At 44.9% G+C, this 20,897-nt stretch overlaps 1 protein-coding gene across 7 annotated transcripts in view; it reads right to left on the bottom strand.

The window, feature by feature from the left end:
* The window catches only part of Zzef1 (zinc finger ZZ-type and EF-hand domain containing 1), a 137,685-nt gene that overhangs the window by 11,049 nt on the left and 105,739 nt on the right, over window positions 1–20,897 (bottom strand). For all 7 annotated transcript variants that reach the window (NM_001427300.1, XM_237787.10, XM_039087333.2 and 4 more), the window contains 10 exons: window positions 17,853–18,130; window positions 16,840–17,014; window positions 16,198–16,330; window positions 8,723–8,922; window positions 7,093–7,212; window positions 5,555–5,746; window positions 4,633–4,733; window positions 2,989–3,124; window positions 2,536–2,895; window positions 630–773 (listed from right to left, as the gene is read on the bottom strand). In NM_001427300.1, coding sequence (NP_001414229.1) covers window positions 630–773; window positions 2,536–2,895; window positions 2,989–3,124; window positions 4,633–4,733; window positions 5,555–5,746; window positions 7,093–7,212; window positions 8,723–8,922; window positions 16,198–16,330; window positions 16,840–17,014; window positions 17,853–18,130 — 1,839 coding nt within the window. The remainder of the gene's footprint in view (window positions 1–629; window positions 774–2,535; window positions 2,896–2,988; window positions 3,125–4,632; window positions 4,734–5,554; window positions 5,747–7,092; window positions 7,213–8,722; window positions 8,923–16,197; window positions 16,331–16,839; window positions 17,015–17,852; window positions 18,131–20,897) is intronic.

Genomic DNA, 20,897 nt, shown 5'->3' with positions numbered 1-20,897 from the left:
AATGGGGAGGGAGTAGCAACAGGAGCCTCACAGGCCAGTCTGGGGGCAGTCGGGAAGACAGGTTGATCCTTTCTGAAGGACAACTCAGTTGACAACAGTCAACTTCTGAGCCAGTTTCTGTGTCCCGGTCCCAGGGCCATAGGCTATTCCCTCTTAGAAGCTCAGGCCTTGCCAGCCCCAACTTGTCTAAAGGACTAACGAAGGTGCATGGCGTCAGGTCAGTGAGAGCACCTGAGGTGGCCATGCCTTCTTAGCCAAACTCTCATGGCTCTCTATTTAGACACAAATTCAGGACAGAAAAGATGAAGCCTTGAGGACTAAGGAATTAAAAAGGGGCTTGTGCCTCCACAGAGTGGCCTGGTCATCAATCACAGTTAAAGAGGTTGACTCTAGACTCCCATACAAACATACTGCTGGAAGCTGAGGAGGATTCACCTGGGAGATACTATGGGAAAAGCAGACTCTTCCCCAAGGCCAGAAACTCACTTTTTTTCTATAGATACACCTCAGTCTGGAGAAGGGGAAACCTGACTACCTAGGACTATGGCTTTAGACAGGAGACAAGGAAATATGTTCTTAGTCAGGGTTGGTGAGAAGAGGGAGATACAGTTTCTGAAGCACAGTTGTACCTCAAAGCTGGTGTTGTTGTTATATGGGTGTTTAGATTCCCTCACTTGCACCTCCATTCCTGGCTCCTCCATGAACTGACAGGCAGCCAGGGCCATGGTCCCCAGCATGCTTTCTCGGCAGCCCTGGAGTACTTTCTGTAGGATCTGAGAAGACAGAAGGTGGGTAAGGGCAGAGTCAGCTAGTGTCACCAGGAGGAAGGGAAAGCTTACTTCAGTCTGGGATCCACTCACTCAAAGGCAGTGGCAACATCCAACCTGCCCCCGAAGGCAGCTCCAGCTCTCGGCAGCCCTGCTCTAAATCAGAACAATCACCTCGAGGAGTCCTTCAGAAGAGAACTAGTCACAGTGTTCTGGGCCCTAAAGCACTCACCACCAAGCAGGTAGAAGGAGCTGTAAGTACACATTACAGTACACAGGGTAAAATGGCCAAAATGAAGAGCTTCGGGGACCAATGGGCAGAGAAGCACATGTCTAAGACAGGGGCCTACAGAGGCAGAGGCTGCCTGCCACTGCCCTTCATGGAGGGCAGGTGAGGCTAGAGTACACTGCCAGTACCTGCAGGCTTGTGATGCCAGCAAACAATCTAGGGTGTGCAGAAACCAATGCTCCTAGGTAGGCAAAACAAGGGGCAGAGAACACAAAACTTCCCCATGCTCAGTACACTACATTGGAGTGAGGATTAACATGAGCCATGATTTCTGTACCTGAAACTGAGGACTAAACCTGCATCAGAAGGAACAAGTGCACAGGGATGTGAAGGCATGGACCAGGATGTTTTGTGATACTGAGCTCTCTGCTTCTATACAGTAGGAAGTGAAAAATGGCCTCTGACCCAGCATTAGTTAGACATTCATTGATATGCATGCATGTGCTTGAAGATATATATGTACATCAAATTCATGTAGGTGTCTGTGGAGGCAGAAGTTAATGGATCCCCCAGAATTGGAGTTGTAGGAGATTGGGAACTGCCCAGCATAAATGCTAGGACTAAACCTATGTCTTCTGCAGGAGTAGCAAGTACTTGTAACTGCTCAGCTATCTTTCTGGCCTCACAGAATTATTTTAAAAGAAAACAGGGAAGACCTGATATAGAACCAAAACAGATGGGGTGGAGACATGGCTCACTGGGTAAGAGCACTGGCTGCTCTGACAGAGGACTCGAATTCAGTTTGCAGCATGCACATGAATGCTCACAACCATTAAAGTACAGTTTTAGGGGATATGATGCCCTCTTTTGGCCTCTGAGGGCATAAAACACCCATGAAGTACATGCAGGCAGAATAATGCACACATAAAATAAATTAGAAAAGAAAAATCAAAATACAAGATGGCCTCCAACTTAAAACTCCAAATTGGAGAACCAGGCTTCACAGAATCGCATGAACTCTTATGAAATCTCCATCACCCAGAAGCCAGAGTCTTGGATAAACCTTTACCTATGCAAGGTAATGGGGCGACCCAGGTGTAAGGGCAGATCACTTGACTTTCATAGACAGTCTAGAAATGACAATTTAAAACAGAAGGCAAAACTCTCATTGGAAGCCTTGTTGTATTATGGGGACAGGCTACCTAGGCATCCTAATCACCTTGTCTCCTGACTATGCATCATGCAAAATTCCAGGGACCTGAGAAAACACAGGCTAGCTAGGAGAGCTGTTAGCCGTACAGACTTAAGATAATCAAGGCAGAAGGCCAAGGCAGGTTTCCAGGGACTACAGCTGCAAATGCTCTCTGCACTCACTCAGGTCTGCTGTGAGCTCAATTCCAGAAAACCCACAGGCCAGAGGAGAGCAGCCCTTACATCTGCCGCATTCATACCTGTCACAGGCTGTACCATTCAAGCACCCCAGGGCCAGGGAGATGGAAAGGGGCAGAGAGGAGCCTGGGCTGAACAGAGCTTAGCTACCTTCTCCCACTGGTGCTTCTCTTCCAGCTGCATGAACATATCCAAAATGTAGGTCATATGTGCAGGGCCACTGAGCTCCAGGATGTCCTCACTCACTGGCACATGCCCTGGCCACTCAGCCAGCAGGGAGGCGAGCACATGGCGAGCATATAGGACTGCTGTGGCCTCGTTCACACGGAAGAGGTAGTCCCGGACAGCCCTCTTGCTCTTGCAGTTCAGCTCCTTGTGCAGGAGGGCAGCACTCTTGCTCCGGCGCTGCTTGGCGTAGCTCTGCTGCAGCTCGCTCTCTGTGCTGGAAATCAGTTTCTGGGTCACAGGGTTCGATTCAGAAGTGGCTTGGTCAGAGCGTGCAGGCCGGGACTGAAAAAACAAGACCGTTGTTACAGAGGTCGTCCCATGCTCTCACTACAGGGGGCAGAAGTGTACACTTTGATCCCAAGACAGGTGACATACCAAACATGGCAAAATAATCATGTCTGTGTCCACAGCTTTGGCACTCTGCTCCTCCAGCCTCAGACTCCTACTGGGCTGCCACCTCTGCGCCAAGGAGCGAATCCTCTCATCTGTGGTGAGCTCATCCCCATCAAACCTGAAGGGGAGCCCAGTGATAGGCACAGAAAGTGGAGGAGACAAGAGCTTAAAATGCACTGCACTTGTTAGAAAGGTGCCCAGGGCTATCCTCTCACTGTTACCCCCGTAATTACATCACTACTTGCTGTACTTTGCATGCATCCACTCCTGTATACACAGACATCCAAGCACATCCTCATGGCAGAGATGTAAACTGTCCCCGTGGAGCCACTCTCCTCTTTACCTTTATTTTTCAAAAGTTACCTTTTGTGTGTTTTTACGCCTGTGCATCCCATGCAGGCCTGGCCCAAAGCACACCTTGAAAGAAGGTGCTGGATCCCCCAGAACGAGTGTTAAAGGTGGTTGCACACTGCCATGTGGATGCTGAGAATCAAACCCTCCACGAGCCAACATGTGTTCTTAACTGAGACGAGTTCTCCGGCCTAGTCATCTTTCTTTATGTGGGGATTTGTGTATGGGAAGCTAACAGAGTCTCTACCTGAATCTGGAGCTTCCTGAGTTAGTTAGACTGGCTAACTAGCAAGCTTCAGGAATCCATTTCTCTATCCCCACATCCCCGTTACTAGAGTTATAGACGAGTCCTGCCAGGCCTAGCTTTACATGGGTACAGATCCTAATGCTTGCACGACACACACTTTATCAAGTGGGCTGTCTTCCCAGTTTTCCCTTTCTGTCTGCCTCTGGATAGTTATGTGAGAAAAGCACACATTCTATGTGCTTCAGTTTGAGGTCCTTCTGTGGTTACAGTTACAGTAACTTAGGCTGTACCCTGACTGCTGTCCTCTCATGGTCTCTGCTCCATCTCACACAGGATTTAGGTAATTCACAGGGTAAAATAGGAATGTGAAGGAAATTCATTGACATTTATTACACATTAGAATAAGAGGCTAAAGGCTAGGGAAGTAGCTTAGCATGTACAAGGCTCTGGGTCTGAGACCTAACACTGCAAAAAGGGAGGGAGGGCAGGGTAGAAGGAAAAGATGTGCGTGTGGGAAGAGAGAGATATCCAAGCCAGGCCATGGAGAGAGAAGAGGAGACTGGGTAGTAGATATGTAAAGTTCTACACAAATTCAGGAGATGGATTCTGGAGCCCTCTCCAAACTTCCTGGCCAAGAGAAGGTTATACTGCTGATTATGTAATCATTCCTGTGGAAAAGTCACAAAAATAATTTGTACGGATGCAAACACTGGAGCCAAAACCACTCTCGAGCTCCAGCACCTGCTCTGCTCTGTGACATCGGCTCACTGGATGGCATGAGATATATCCCGAAGTCTGTATCTGTAAGAGTGCATACACGACATTCTCAAAGGAAACTGTCAAACTCTTATTAGAGTTATTCCAGGCAAAGTGGCATGGCTGCCTTTCCTGGGGCATCAGGAGGAACTCTGTCCAGGTCAGTCCCTTGGCTGCCTAGCCTATCAGGACCTCTCTCCAGATCCCCTGGCAGCAGGTGAGGGTTCCCCATTCTCACTTGGAACACTTAGGTGCATCTCAGTGGTCTTTACCTCTTCTGAACCTCTAGGAAGAAAGAATCGGTCTTTTTCATCTGCAGTTCATATATGGCCCGGAGAATATGCAGAGGGGCATTGAGGGCATCATGAGCCATCTGGAGGCATGAAAGAGGCAAAAGACAGATATGCATATGTTCTTTAAGACATAAACAATATGCACTCCAAAGTGACCAAACACTTTTTCAGGTTACCCAGGTTATAGGTGAAGAACAATACGGAGGTACTTTTTAAAAGCATTTCAAGTTTTGAGTACTGTGATATGAACTATAAAATGTGCGGTACTATTTAAAGCCACTTTAGGGGGCTAGAGAAATCACTCAATAGTTAAAAATACTTATTGTTCTTGCAGAGGACCTGGGTTCAATTGCCAGCACCCACAAAGTGGCTCTGAACAACCTGTAACTCCAGTTTCAGGGGATTTGCTGGCTTTTTTGACCTGCTACAGGCTCCTGCCTGCATGTGGAACATATAAACTCACAGACATATACCATGTACATAAAATAAATTAACCTGAAAGCCACTACAATGATATGGCTCTACTACTGTTCTAGATCTTTTCTGTATACAATAAACTAAATAGGAAATGAGTTTTCAGGACATCAAATTGAGTAGTTAAAAAGTTTTATGTGAAGAGATGTTTTACCTGCATGTTTGACTATGTACCAATGTACAGCCTAGTACCCACAGAGGCCAGAAGACATGTGAGGTCCTCTGGAACTGGAGTTAACAGACAGTTGTAAGTTCCCATTTGAGTGCTGGGAATCCAACCTGGTTCTTCTGGAAAACCAGCAAGTACTTAACCACTGAGCTACCTCTGCAGTCCTTAGATATATTGAGGATGAAGCATAGCCTGAGCCAAAGAGAACCCACTCTTTTGATGCCTGTGCTCTACACACATGAAGGCCAGTGAACATACCAAGAAGCATATTCTGGTGGGTTCATCCAAGCTTTCAAGAGGGTCTAGCTTCTTCTGTTCCGCTTCTCCAGGGCTACTAACTGGCCGGTCCAGTTCTTCTTCTTGGTCCCCTCGTTCATCCAGCTCCAAGTCTCCATGTTCAGTCAGAGTGTTGATCTCCTTTTTTGATGAATACAGCATGATGGACAGAATCTACACAGTCGAGCAAAGTGGGGAGACGAGTGTTGAGTGAGTGGGAAGATGACAGAGGTCTTTGATTACTTAAGGATATATGAGGTTTATTAGAGTACACAGGGCATGAGTATGTGATTAGTAAAGAACATGAAGGCATGCTCAATTGAACATATAACAGGAAATGCTAACAAAAACTATGAAAGCTCTTATGTATATTAACTTTTCTTGATAGCCCAAGTGGTTATTATTCTTTTCCAACTTGTTTTAGAGAAATGTAACTATTAAGCTATTTAAAATGTTTCTATCAGGGAAATGGCCCAGCAGTTCAAAGCACTGAATGCTTTTCCAGAGTCCTGAGTTCAATTCCCAGCAACCACATGGTGGCTCACAACCATCTGTAAAGAGATCCGATGCCCTCTTCTGGTGTATCTGAAGACAGCTACAGTGTACTTATATATAATAAATGAATAAATAAATCTTTAAAAAAAATACTGCCAATGAAGCATTAATAGTGGCAAAAACCTTGTAAAACACTTTTTAGTATTATAGCCATTAAAAAGAGCAGTCATAGGAGCTGCAGATACAGCTCAGCAGTTACAAAGAGCACTGGATGCTTTTCCAGAGGACTTGAGTTCAATTCCCAAAACCCACATGGAAGCTCACAACCATCTGTAACTGAACTCCAGGGCAACTAATGCTCTCTTCCGGCATCTATGGGCACCAGCCATGCAAGTGTTGCTGACATGTTTGTAGGCAAACACCCATACGTATAAAATAAAAATAAAATTTAAAAAGGATTTTCTAAGATCCCAGTTACTCATTAATGTGTTTTAGCACATTTCCCTTAGATGTAAGCGAACTCAGAGCTGATTCTTCAAATGCAGGCATCTGTGGAAGTGAGGGTGGGGGATACATTGTACCCTGGTAGCACAGCTTCTCTTGTACTTGACCTTGAAAGCCTCTGGGAACTACAAGAATTCCACTAAGAAACATCTAAGGCCTCAGAGGAGTAACAATCAAGTGAAATTATAGATTGAAATCCTACAAAGATAAACATGAGTGTGGTTGTATTTACAAACTGATTTTAGCCAAAGGAACCTTGGAGGGAAATAGTAATTCAAAAGCACATTTTATTATTATGATATAATGGCCAATTTTGTGTTTCCACAAAATATTTCTCCAAGGTTCTTTGAACAAACACCCAATTCATTTTCCTGGCAGCGGAGGACAGGTGTCAGGATCCCTGATTCAGAAAGACAGAATCAAGGCTGGGTTTCAAAGCTGCACAGAACAGAGTACACAGGGTGGAACTGGTTGGGACAAGCGAGCTCTGCTTCAGGTCTACAGAGAGCCCTCCTCGTTACCTCTAGGTCCCGGAGGAGCCAGGTCTTGCTGAAGCCAGTTCCTTTGCTGCACTTCTTCACCAGCAGCTTTAGCAGATCAGTGTGGAGGAAGGTGGCATGGGTCTCTTCAAAACCGTGAGTCTGCCAAACCAAGAGAGTGATTGAAATGAAGGTTAAGGTTGGACAGGGTGCCAGCATTTCTCAGAGCCCAGTCTCAGCTAATGGCCCAACTGACCTTCCAACAGAAATGCCAGTCAGTAAGAAAACAGTCCGAATCTTAACCATGAGCCATTGTTCCTTATTTACTTGGTGTTCTTTCATTGAGCACTCTTGAAATCTATTTACTGTCACTTTCCCTCTCTTTACTTCCCCCAAACTCTTGAGGCTAAACTCTGAGCCCTAATCATGGTTGACAGGGTCCTATAAAGCTCCTGTCTGCTTCTTTGGCTTTATCCCCTAGGCTGCACTATCTTAGACCTGGAGGTCCTTCTGCTCTGGGACTATCAATGACTGGTCCACTTCAAGGTCTGAAACCTGCTATCCTTTCTGTCCATATTATCCAAGGGTAACTTTGTATCTGCCACCTCTATTTCCCCCTTTGGAAAGGCTTTCTGATGCAGAGCTGTCTTCCTTGCAGGTAGGTCCTCCCCTGAGCCTCACGAGAGCTCACCACTGAACACCCAGTTCCACTTGTTTCTTGGTACTCAACGAATATCAACAGACTGAGTAAATGAACACTCATGGCCGTGCACACTTTCATCTTAGCATTTGGGAGTCTGAGGCTAGCCCGTTCACAGTGTAAGTTATAATCTAGACAAACTACATAGTCACTCCCTGTTTTTTAAAAACAAAACAAAAACAAAAACCCCAAACAAAACAAAACTGAATGAGGATTAAAAACCTCCGCTATCAGGGAGTTACTTTCTCCTTCTTTACTAGAATAGAAACAGTGAAACAGTATGGTAATACTGACAACTACAGCTCAGGGTGCCCAGGGCTGCAGAGCCAAGCAGACAAGTCTCTGGTGGTACCTGAGTCCCCACAATGACTTCCCTACCAGAGCTACCACTGACCACTTCAGTGTCAAGGGGCAAAAACACTTCAGCTGGGATCCTTTTAAGGACAGCTCTGTGAGGAAGATGACCCTGCAAGCAAGCAAATGCAAATGCATCTCCTGGAAAGAGCCTTCCTACCCTCCAGTCCACTAAGGATCCAAAAGGCATCATGGGTCATGGCTTCTATCCACCTCAAATAGCATCTAGCTCTAATCTAGCTATTTCCTCCCAGCCCAATGGCCACACCTATCCCTTGAAGGTCCAGGGGATGCCAGCACCCTTTATTCTTCCCTGCATTCCTATAATGACCCACAGGAACTCCCATTAGTTGGGAAGTGACAAACCTTTCAGTCCAGTTTTCTTCTCCCCTGACAGGATTATATCTCCATGAAGCCAACTGTGGTTAAGTTCATGAATCAATATTGGAAAAACTGAAACTCAAACCACTGGGAAAGTTCTATTTCCTCCTTAAAGCAATCCGTGTACAAGCATTTCTCAAAACAACCCATTGTTAGCTATTCATCCAAGTCAGATGACATTTCCTCCTTGTTAATCCCCTGCCGATAGGTTGGTTTGTGCAAATGGAAGAGGCTCACCTTTAGTGTTTTATATAAACCTTTGAGAGCCAGGGACAAGACCCAGGTTGCTTCCACTGCCTCAGGACAATGGCTGTCCATGCTGGTTTGCAGAAGGTGACTGGCAATAAAGGCAAAGTGCTGGGAGTACTGGCTCAGCTGGGCCTGAGAGGTGCCACACTCTTGTCCTCCTCCCTTCTGGACCAGCTGGTAGTCCTTCACTGAAGCGTCGTGTCACAAAGGAAAAGAAAGGCATAAAGGATACTGTCAGCGCCCCTTGCAGCTGGATTTCTCCACAGGCCTCACTACAGCAAGGACTGCAGAAACGAGCCTCGCAGCTTAGGTCCCCACTATATTTATGCCCAGTTTGCAGATGAACACAAAGTGGTACACGGACACTTGCCCATGGAGAAACCAAGGACAAGTCACAGTGCAAAATTCTTATTACTATGGACAAGCAAGTTATTGCTGCAAGTGTTGTGATGACTGCTCTTGGTTGTCGACTACATCTAGGACTAACTAAAACCCAAGTGGCTAGGTCCACCTGTGAGGGATTTTTGTTTTCTTAATTAAATCATTTGAGGTGGGAAGATCCACCTTTAATCTGGGCCACACCTTCTGCTGGCAGCCTATATAAAGGACATGGAAGAAAGAAGCTTGCTGTCTTTGCCTGCTTGCATTCACTCTCACAGGCAAGTCAATTCCTCCAATGGCATTAGAGCTTGCTTCTTTGGAATTCTGGCATATACTGAAGATCAAACGAGACACCCAGCCTCATGGACTGAGCAACTATTAGGTTCTTGGGCCTTCTGGTGATAGAGAGCCATAGTTGGGGTAGCTGGACCACGGCCTGTAAGTCATTCACATAAATCTCATAAATCCCATACATACTGTTCCCCTAAAGAACCCTGACTAATGCAGATTTTGGTACCAGAAGTAGTTCTAGAGCAACAGAAATATAAGGATGAAAAATTTTAAGTATCTAGAATAGGCTTTCCCAATTTGCCAACACCTATAGTTACCAAAGCCTTTCTAGGGAGCTTATATTTTACACGCTTAAGGAGACAAATTCATTCGATTATCCTGATTCGTCAGTTAGGATTTGGTGTCTTGGTATATAACACTTTGGACAATCTGGGAAACAAGGGGCCAATGCCACTGGCTGGTTGCCCCTAGCACCTCTGACCAAGGAGAAGAATGAGCTCTACGATAAGATTAGCTGACTCCTAGCATCGAGAATATGGGAAGAGCAGTGAACTCAGTGATGAAACTGGCTGGGTCAAGATGGACATGAACAGTCTACAGGTTTCTAAGTGTGCCCTAGACGAGACTCTTCTCTCCAGCAGCCACAGAACGTAAGTTGTAGGAAATCAAACTGAAGCCCTCATTATAAGACTGGCTAAATTGCAACAAAAATTCAAGTCCTAGCCAGATAAGGTGTTGGGAGTTCAAGTCAGGCATTAACTGGTAAGGAATGGAATCCTGTAGCAGGGGTAAGGAAACCCACTGAGGTTGAGAACTTCGAACCCTCAGAAGGCTTTGTCTCTCCTGAGACAGTGGTCTCTCCACTTCAGCAGATGTACTTCTACCCCTGAAATACTGCCCTTTCCGCCTTTCACTGAGGAAATTAATCCTTCATTATCTGCTAAACTAGAAGTGATCTCTGTAAAAGATGCCAGGCCAGGCAAACTGGGTCCCTCAGGGTCCACCAATAGTTGCCTCTAGACCAGATTTAAGGCAAAGCAGGCTCCTAGAGGGGAGGTAGACAGTGCAGTCAGTGAGGAGGTGTGCTACACCACTAAAGACTGCAAAGAGTTTCCTAATTCACTTGAGCAGAAGTCTGGGGAATGTGTGTGGGAATGGATTGTAGGATAATGGAAAGTATATAAAACTGGACCAGGCTGGGTTTATTGATATGGGCCCTCTGAGTGGAGATTCAAGGTTTAATATGGATGTCTGGACAAAAAAAAAGTGTCTAAAGTTTGTATTAATGGTCGGCTGAAACACTTGTCAAACGATGACCTACTAAGAAGGAGTTGGAGATACCTGCTATCCCTTGGCTTGGTGTTAATGAGAGGATTTTAAGGCTCAGGGAAATTGCAATGCTAGAGTAGGTACACTATATAAAACCTAATCTCCCACGATGGAAAGTCCCAGAAGACATGCCCTTCACTAATCCTGTAAGATGTAAAATGGTAAGAGGGGCAACAGAACATTTAAGAGTTTTGATGGGGCTGGGGATTTAGCTCAGTGGTAGAGCGCTTACCTAGGAAGCGCAAGGCCCTGGGTTCGGTCCCCAGCTCCGAAAAAAAGAACCAAAAAAAAAAAAAAAAAAGAGTTTTGTTGTTCTTCTCCTTGTGCCAGACCTTAGTGTTGGGAGACTCTGTTGTTTAGTTGGATGAATTAGATGCAATGGGTCTAACTGGGTCTCCAACTAGCAAGAGCCAGGTGGCAGCACTGATTGCTAAGGCAAGGTAATGGGCAGCACAGGTGAAGTGATTTTGATGGTGTCATAACTCATATGTAGATCTCTAGTACTGGCTAGTCAATCATGGTGTTTCTAGGCATGAAAGAGATTAAAAAAAGGACTATTACATTTTTGTTTGATCAAAGAGGAAAAATATCGCAAATAAATTAAATAAGGGCTACACTAGATTGTGGCAAAAAGAGATTGTGGAATCTTAGCCCATAAATCAATTTCCAGACGAGTCAGTTTGTAGACCCAGACCCCCTTGAATGAAGAACCTTGGTAAAATATCTAATAAGAGTTTTACCGTTAGCCTTTCTCCAGTCCTTCCCAGAGAAACCTATGCCAGGGAAAAGGAAACAATCCAACTTTCCAGGGCCCATTGAATACTGGTTCCAAATTGATGCTGATTCTGGGAGATCCCATGAAACACTGTGGCCCTTAAAGTAGATGCTTATGGAGGTCAAGAAATTAATGGAGTTCTGGCTGAAGTCTGGCTCATAGTATATCCAGTGGGTCACCAAACTCATCCTGTGGTCATTTCCCCAGTCCCAGAATGAATAATTGGGAAAGTTATACTTAGAAGCTGACAGGATTCTCACATTGGTTCCCTGACTTTAGTGTGAGGGCTACTGTCATTGAAAAGGCTACATAGCAGCCTTTAGAGTTGCCACTGCCAGAGAAGACAGTGAACCAGAAACAGTCTTATATCCCTGGAGGAATTTCAGAAATCAGAGCCACCATCAAGGACTTGAGGATGCAAGGGATGTGGTTCCCACCACACCTCCCTTTAACTCTCCTATCTGGCCAGTGCAGAAGGCAGATGGATCGTGGAGAGTGAGAGTCGACTATCTAAAGCTCAGTCAGGTAGTGACGTCAATTACAGCTGCTCTACCAGCAGTGGTATCCTTACTTCAGCTGATTAACACATCTTCTGGTACACTGTATATAGCTATTTATCTAGCAAATGTCTTTTTCCTGGTACTTGTCCATAAAAAACATCAGAAGCAACTTGCCTTCAGTTGGCAATGCCAGCAGTATACCTTTATAGTTTTGCCTGTATCAACTCTCCTGCCCTGTGTCATAACTTAGTTTGAAAGGACCTTGATCATCTGTCTCTCCCACAAAATATCACATTGGTTCACTATACTGATGACATTATGTTGATTGGCCCAAGCGAGCAGGAGGTAGCAACCATTTAACTTATTATAACACACACATATATATATCAGAGGATGCCAAATAAATCTAATTAAAACTCAAGGGCTTTCTACTTCAGTGAAATTCTTAGGAATCCAGATGTGTGGACTATGCAGAGATAGTCCTTCTATGGTGAAGGACTGCACCTGGCCCCTCCCACCACCAAGAATGAAGCACGTGTAGTGGGCCTATTTGGATTCTGGAGACAGCACATTCCTCACTTGGCTGTTATTCAGGCCCATTTACCAAGTGACTCAGAAAGCTGCTAGCTTTGAGTGGGTCCTGGAACAGGAGGAGAAGGCTCTTCAATAGGTCCAGGCTGCTGTGTAGGGTGCTGTACCACTTGGACTACATAAACCAGCATCCCTGAGGTGTCAGGCACCTGAGATGTCAGTGGCAGATAGGGATGCTATTTGAAGCTTTGGCAGGCTCCCTATAGGTGAATCACATTAGCGACTCTGGGATTTTGGAGCAATGCCATAATCTGAAGACAATTATTCTCCCTTTGACAAACAGCTCTTAGCCTGGTATTGGGCCTTAGTGGAAACTGAACATCTATCTGACAATGGGCCATCAAATTACCATGTGACCTGAGCCACCATCACAAGCTGGGTATTATCTGACCCACAAAGCCACAACAGAGACATGCATAACTGCAATCCATTGTCAAATGAAGTGGTATATACAAGATTGGGCCTGAGTAGGTTTCGAAGACACAAGCAAGTTACATGAAGGAGTTGCTTAAATGTCTATAGTGTCTACTCCCATTACAATGCTCCCAAGCATTCATTCATCTTGGTCTCCAGCACGCACTAACTAGGCGTGGTGGTGCCTGTAATCCCAGCACTTGAGAGGCAGAAGGATGACATGTCTAAAGTCAAAGTCATCCTCAGTTATACAGTTAATTCAAGGCAGCCTGTGCTATGTGAGATCTACACATGTGCGCGCGCGCGCACACACACACACACACACACACACACACACGCACGCACGCACGCACGCACGCACGCACGCACGCACACGCACGATCAGTATAACAACAACAAATCCCCAAATACCTCAGCTTACAATTTCTTCATCCAGAAAAACTATGTTTCATAAGTATTTTAATTTAAATTATGTGTATACATGTGAGCCAGTGTGATGGTTTGCACATGTAAGTACAGTGCCAGTGAGGACGGAGAGAGGTGCTGATCTTCTGGAGCTGCAATTACAGGTGGTTGTGGGCTACTAGATATGGGCGCTGTAATCAAACTTGGATCCTCTGCATGAGCAATATGTGCTCTTAACTGCTGCACCATCTCTCCGGCCACAGTAAAACAATCTTCCAAAGAAAAAGCCAAGGCTGGGAGCGGGAGTGCATGCCTGCAGCCTCAGCACTCGGGAGAGAAAGGCCGACAGAGCTACACTGTCTCAAAAACAACAACAAGGTAAGAACAAACATTCTCCAGACAGATTCTTGTAGCAGAAGACACGGACTGCAAGTAGTGCTAAGGGAAGTGTTTCAAACCAGAGAAAATTATTCTAAATGGAAATTTGAATGTACAAAAAGGAGTGAAGAACAGCAGAAATAGTAAATGTGTAATTGAATAAAATAGACGTTGTTTTAACTTTAAAATATCTCTAAAATAACTCATATTTAAAAGTTGACATTATGTGCGATGAGATTTCCATCATGTAGAATAAAGAGAATGACTACAATAGCATGATCGGTGAGGCAGAATCGGGGTGCAAATGCAGTATTTTGACACAATTGCAAAGTGGACTAACATCTGAAGACAGCCATTCCCAGGGGAGCAGAGCAAACATCAGGGTGGCTCTGAAGTGCTGCCTCTGCTGGCACCACAGCACAGGTTACAGTTGGCGCCAACCGCAGATGTGAGGTGAGTCTTTAGCACATAAGAGAAATCAATCCAAAGAAGGCCAGAGAGAAAAAAGAACTAAGAACAAATGAGAAAAATGGAAAATACACAAGGAGGCAGCAGACTTCAACTCAGTCAACCACAGACTGCCTGGATAAGCACCAGAAAGCCGGGCCGTCACACTGAGAAGTCAGGGCTGTCACACTGGGAAGTCAAGCTGTCACACTGGGAAGTCAGGGCCGTCACACTGAGAAGTCAGGCTGTCACACTGGGAAGTCAGGGCCGTCACACTGGGAAGTCAGGGCTGTCACACTGGGAAGTCAGGGTTGTCACACTGAGAAGTCAGGCTGTCACACTGGGAAGTCAAGCTGTCACACTGAGAAGTCAGGGCTGTCACACTGGGAAGTCAGGGCTGTCACACTGGGAAGTCAAGCTGTCACACTGGGAAGTCAAGCTGTCACACTGGGAAGTCAGGGCTGTCACACTGGGAAGTCAGGGCTGTCACACTGGGAAGTCAGGGCTGTCACACTGAGAAGTCAGGCTGTCACACTGGGAAGTCAAGCTGTCACACTGAGAAGTCAGGGCTGTCACACTGAGAAGTCAGGGCTGTCACACTGGGAAGTCAGGGCTGTCACACTGGGAAGTCAGGGCTGTCACACTGGGAAGTCAAGCTGTCACACTGAGAAGTCAGGGCTGTCACACTGGGAAGTCAGGGCTGTCACACTGGGAAGTCAGGGCCGTCACACTGGGAAGTCAGGCTGTCACACTGAGAAGTCAGGCTGTCACACTGGGAAGTCAGGCTGTCACACTGGGAAGTCAGGGCCGTCACACTGGGAAGTCAGGGCTGTCACACTGGGAAGTCAGGGTTGTCACACTGAGAAGTCAGGCTGTCACACTGGGAAGTCAAGCTGTCACACTGAGAAGTCAGGGCTGTCACACTGGGAAGTCAGGGCTGTCACACTGGGAAGTCAAGCTGTCACACTGGGAAGTCAAGCTGTCACACTGGGAAGTCAGGGCTGTCACACTGGGAAGTCAGGGCTGTCACACTGGGAAGTCAGGGCTGTCACACTGAGAAGTCAGGCTGTCACACTGGGAAGTCAAGCTGTCACACTGAGAAGTCAGGGCTGTCACACTGAGAAGTCAGGGCTGTCACACTGGGAAGTCAGGGCTGTCACACTGGGAAGTCAAGCTGTCACACTGGGAAGTCAGGGCCGTCACACTGGGAAGTCAGGCTGTCACACTGAGAAGTCAGGCTGTCACACTGGGAAGTCAAGCTGTCACACTGGGAAGTCAGGGCTGTCACACTGGGAAGTCAGGCTGTCACACTGGGAAGTCAAGCTGTCACACTGGGAAGTCAAGCTGTCACACTGGGAAGTCAGGGCTGTCACACTGGGAAGTCAGGGTTGTTCACACTGGGAAGTCAGGGCTGTCACACTGGGTTTACACAGAAGACCCCAACTGTATAGTATCTACAAGATATCAATTTATATGTATATTATGCTTATTAATTATTATTACTTTTTATTCCGAGACAGGCTCATTATGCAACCCAGACTAGTCTCATACTTACTACCTATTAGGCAGATCTTGAATGTGTGATCTTCCTGCCTCAGCACTGAGACTACAGACATGTGCCACCACACTCTGCATAAGAAATGCACTTAATTGTAAAGATATGAGCTGGTGAGGGAACTCAGTGGATAAAGGCATTTGCCACCAACTCCGATAACCTGAGTTCCATCTCTAAAGCCTCAGTTGGAACAATGAGAGAACTGACTCCCACAAGTTGTCCTCTGACCTCCATATGTATACATAAGCACATAAGCACACGCAAATGAATAAGTGTAATTTAAAAAAATTTAAAAATCACATGCAGCAGCAAGAACTCAGGCATTTCCACTGGCTTTAGAGCATGCAAGGATTAAACCATTACTTCCATTCTTAGAAGACACAATTATGCTTAGGACCTGTTTTCCTTTTCCTGGTTTTGACGTCGACAATCACAGCTCTGTTCTTCTCTGTGAAGTGCTTCAAGATGATCACATTATGGGGTTCATTGGCATTATCCATATAAACACAGCGGGTTCCCACGCAGAGGACCTGGAGCATCGATGCAGGGAGAGGCACTTAGTTAGGCACAAGCCCAGTCCCTTTTGCTTGCTCCTCAACAAGCACACAGGGTAGGGGCTTCTCATCCCTAAGTCTACAGGACCTGGTACAGACCTGGCATAAAATTAGTTTAGCTGCCTGCTATAGCTTTACAGCTCCTCATTCCAATCAGCTGAGGCATACAAAATGAGTAAGGTCAATATGAGTGCCAGAATGAAAGAAAACAGTCTCTGAGTTCTTTGTAACTGAGTATTCTACAGTTACCTACTATTCAGATGTAGTAAAATAAATTAAATGTCAAACTGTTGACAGTGCAAGTCTAACAATTGCACAATTCTGAAAATACACCAAGACTATAAAAGCAAATCATGTAACTAAAAAAAAATCTAAAGCCAATTTCAGACGTGTGTGTGTGTGTGTGTGTGTGTGTGTGTGTGTGTGTGTGTGTGTGTGTGCATATGCTATAGAGACTTGGGCAAACAGGCCTTCAGATGCTATACCTGGGGGAAGCCGACAAGCACCAGCAGGGTGAAGATGTTGGTGTGTTTCAGTTGGAATGGCAGCTGCTTGATGCAGTGGTCTGTGAAGGTGGCAATGACATCTCTCCACAATGGGGCATTGTTGAGTGACCGCAGGATCTCTGCCATGGAGCAGGCCCAGTCCAAGCCCACTCGGCTGGAAGGCAAGAGCGCCAATGTTAGGTGGCAGTGTGCAAGGCTACATCCTCACACACATCACAGCTCACTATCCCAGGCAGAGTCAGACTCATGCAAAGAGCCATCCATTACTTAGCCTTAAAAACTACCAGAATGATGCTTTTCACATGAAAATAAGTCAAAAAGCAACAGCCAAATCAAGATCTTTACATATAAACTTAGTCCACAAACTCAATTTACAACTATGTTCTCAAATATGTCTCTAAAACAGTGATTCTCAACTTGTGGGATGGGCAACAACAAAGCCTAAAACCACCAGAAAATATAGATATTTACTTTGTTTCATAACAGCAAAATTACAGTTATGAAGAAGCAACAAAAATAATATTATGGTTAGGGTTACCACACCATGAGGAACTGTATTAAAGGGTCAAGCATTAGAAGGGTTGAGAACCACTGCTCTAGAATGTCATCCTCACATGTATATACACAGACACATTCACATTCTCAGCTTAGAGATGTATATGGTACACATCAGGGTCATCTTTCCTTCTTTACTTAATTTCAAGTTTCATATATGATTATGTTAATTTTTATACTGAAAATACTTTTCAACCCCAATACCTATACTTACTTTTCTGTGGAAAAATCTACCAGAATAGATCTCATCAGAGTTGACTAGAAGGCACCACTGAGCCTTTCAACTATTTAAGTGTCGATTGACTAGTTTCATCTCACAGAAGAGCCTCAGACAACAGCACTGCAGCATACCAAAACTCATCAACAGCTAGACCTTGTTCTCAGTAACTAGCAAAGAGGGTAGAGTGGATGCTGGGTGTATAGAAACCAAGGCTAACCTGTCCAGACAGACAGCTCCAAGGCTGAAGAGCAGGTGGGTGGTCTTCCAGCCATCTGGCACAACAGCATTGTCTGCTGTAGCAAACAGGTTGTGCTTGGCTGAAAGGACTTTCATGACTGCAGCATCTACTTCTGCTGGCTGAAGACGGATAATTAACTGTCCCAGAAGACCCAGAGTGAGGTGGTAGGTTTCATTCAGGTGGCCTGCGTTGGAGATGACAACCTGAAACATGAGTGGGAGGACGTGCTCCAGGTCTATCAGGGGGACTGTGGGACCCTGTCAACAGACAATAGAAATGTCTTTAGTACAAAATCCAGGCAGCCATACCAGCTACATATGCCATCCATTCATGCACTTTTTACAACTGGCCTGATTCCACTTTCAGAAATGGTACATGTACAATCAACTGTAAATAAAATAAATATGCTCAGGTATCATCCTACATTTTAAAATTTAATTTTTTAAAGTTTGTGCATATGTGTGTTTATGCACACACATGGATCCCCTGGAGCTGGAGTTACAGGTGGTGTTGAACCTCTAGACATGAGTGCTAGGAACCAAATCCTCCTCTGAAAGAGCAGCAAGTACTCTTAACTGCTAAGCCGTGTCTCCAGCCCTTTCTTATCCTACTTCTAATATTCCTTTACTCTAAAGCATAAACAAAATGTTTGTTTTTCTTCCTTTTCTGAAAGAACTAAAAAATACATAAAAGTCAGACTTTCCATCTCGGTCCCACTCTGACTCACCAATGCCAAGGAAGTAACAGCTATTCACAGCTAGACGTACAGTTTTGTCAACCTTTCTCCATATACATTTACAGGTAACACATATAAAGGAAATCCTTCCTTCCTTCCCCGTTTATAATGTATGTGTGTACATGTACCACAGCACATTCAGAGGCCCAAGGAAAACCTCCATGGTTGGTCTCTGTCTTCTACCTTATTTGAGATACGGTCTCTTTGTTGTTTGTTTCTATGTATCTCAGGTTAGCTCACCTATGGGTTTCTGGGGGATTTTTCTGTCTCCTCCTTTCCTCACCTCTCCCCTCAGAGAGATATGTTATTGTATCTAGCTTTACATGAGTTCTGAGGAGTCAAACTCAGGTCTTCATGCTTGCATGGTTAAGTACTTTACCCACCAAGTCATCTCAGCCCAATTTTTCTTTCTTTAAACACTGTCTGCATTTTACTTGGCTTCCAATGCTTTGTTATTACAAATGCCATTTAGAACACAACTGACCATATACATTTCTAGACACTTAAACCATTTATCATTTTCCATAGGGGGAAAACACAGAAAATCAGAGAATGCCTTTACTAATTGTGAATCAGTATAGTGAGTGTGATTTGAGAGGAAAACAAAGCAACTGAAGTACCACAAGCTCTTGGCATTCCCTTTAAGAATGGGGTGATAGAGCTGCTGGAGTCCATGAAGAACACAGAAGGTGTGCAGAGAGGGCCTAGTGTGGTTAGGCTGCAAGTTTCCCTGTAATGGGAGTACCTAGAGATTGGCAAAAAGACAGACTACTGAGAAGTTATTGAGGTTGGGGTGCCTTAGTGTAGTGTCCAAAGAGGGAGAGGAGAAGATTTGTCAAAGAATGGTGGCTGTGATGGGAGGTTGATCAAATAAGTGATTACATCAAGGGTCATGGAATCCAGGGTTTCATGTTAAAGATCAGAAGTGCAAATACAAAAAGGGGAAAACTGACTGTATCTTGTGCTGTCAGGCATGAACTGCACGGACTGTTATGAACTCATAACCCATCTTCTGAGTCTGTGTGCCAAGAGGACCCATACTGAGTTTCTTGCCTGATAATGTGACTGACTCATTTATCATACATCAGACTCACTTCCCACACACAGTGAGTTCTCTCAGTCTGAGCATCATTCAGCAACAAACTGCTTTTAAAATTGTCCTTGGGGGGTTGGAGATTTAGCTCAGTGGTAGAGCCCTTGCCTAGGAAGTGCAAGGCCCTGGGTTCGGTCCCCAGCTCCGAAAAAAAGAACCAAAAAAAAAAAAAATTGTCCTTGGACCCGGAGATCTGAGGACCCAGCCTTAGGTTACAATGATACCTCCTTTCCCCAGAGCTTAACAAACTTGGAGAAACTCGTTTCCATAGTTTGCTAGCTCTGTCTTGAATTTTTTTTTTATTGATTTTTTTCTTCCCTTTTTTCTTTAAAAGCTTTACTTATTTATTACATGTAAGTTCACTGTCGATGTCTTCAGACACACCAGAAGAGGGCATCAGATTCTATTATAGATGGTTGTGAGCCACCTTATGATTGCTGGGAATTGAACCCAGGACCTCTGGGAGAACAGCCAGTGCTCTTAACTGCTGAGAGCCAAATCTCCAGCCCCTGTCTGATTCTTAACCATGGAAAAAAAAGTATTGTTAAAGAAGTCAACTATTCCTAAATTAATATATACTCAATACCATTTCAATGAAATAACTCACCAAATCTTAAAAGGGGCAGTTTGACAGAGGCTTGATTTAAAAAAAAAAAAGAAGATACCAATATTCATACAAAATATGCACATTGGGAGAGTCCAGAATATTATAAAGAAGAATACTAAGGACATAGCTAAGCTGCTTAGAGTCTTTGAAGATGTAAGTATTATGAAAGTTACCAAAGCAGGGCTGGACAGATGACTCAGTGGTTAAGAGCACTTACTGCTCTTGCAGAGAACAACATGGGGTTCAGTTTCCAGGATCCTCATCAGGCAACACACAGTTGCCTCTAACTCCAGTTCCAGGGAATCCAGTGCCTGGTCAGAGGTCGTGTAGATTCTAACAGATACAAATGCCAGCCCAGGCTACTATACTCAGCAAAACTCTCAATCGACATAGATGGAGAAACCAAAATATTCCAGGACAAAACCAAATTCAAACAGTATCTATCTACTAATTCAGCCCTACAGAGAATCTAGAAGGAAATCTCCAATACAAGGAAGATACCTATACCAAAAAAAAAAAAAAAAGGACAAAATATTAAGCATCTTATAACAAAGCCAAAAGGAGAAAACTACAAGCACATAAAGCTAC

Source organism: Rattus norvegicus, chromosome 10, assembly GCF_036323735.1.
Source record: "Rattus norvegicus strain BN/NHsdMcwi chromosome 10, GRCr8, whole genome shotgun sequence".
Taxonomy (NCBI): domain Eukaryota; kingdom Metazoa; phylum Chordata; class Mammalia; order Rodentia; family Muridae; genus Rattus; species Rattus norvegicus.
Note: the sequence above shows the minus strand (reverse complement) of the source record. Positions and strands in the feature narration are given on the sequence as shown.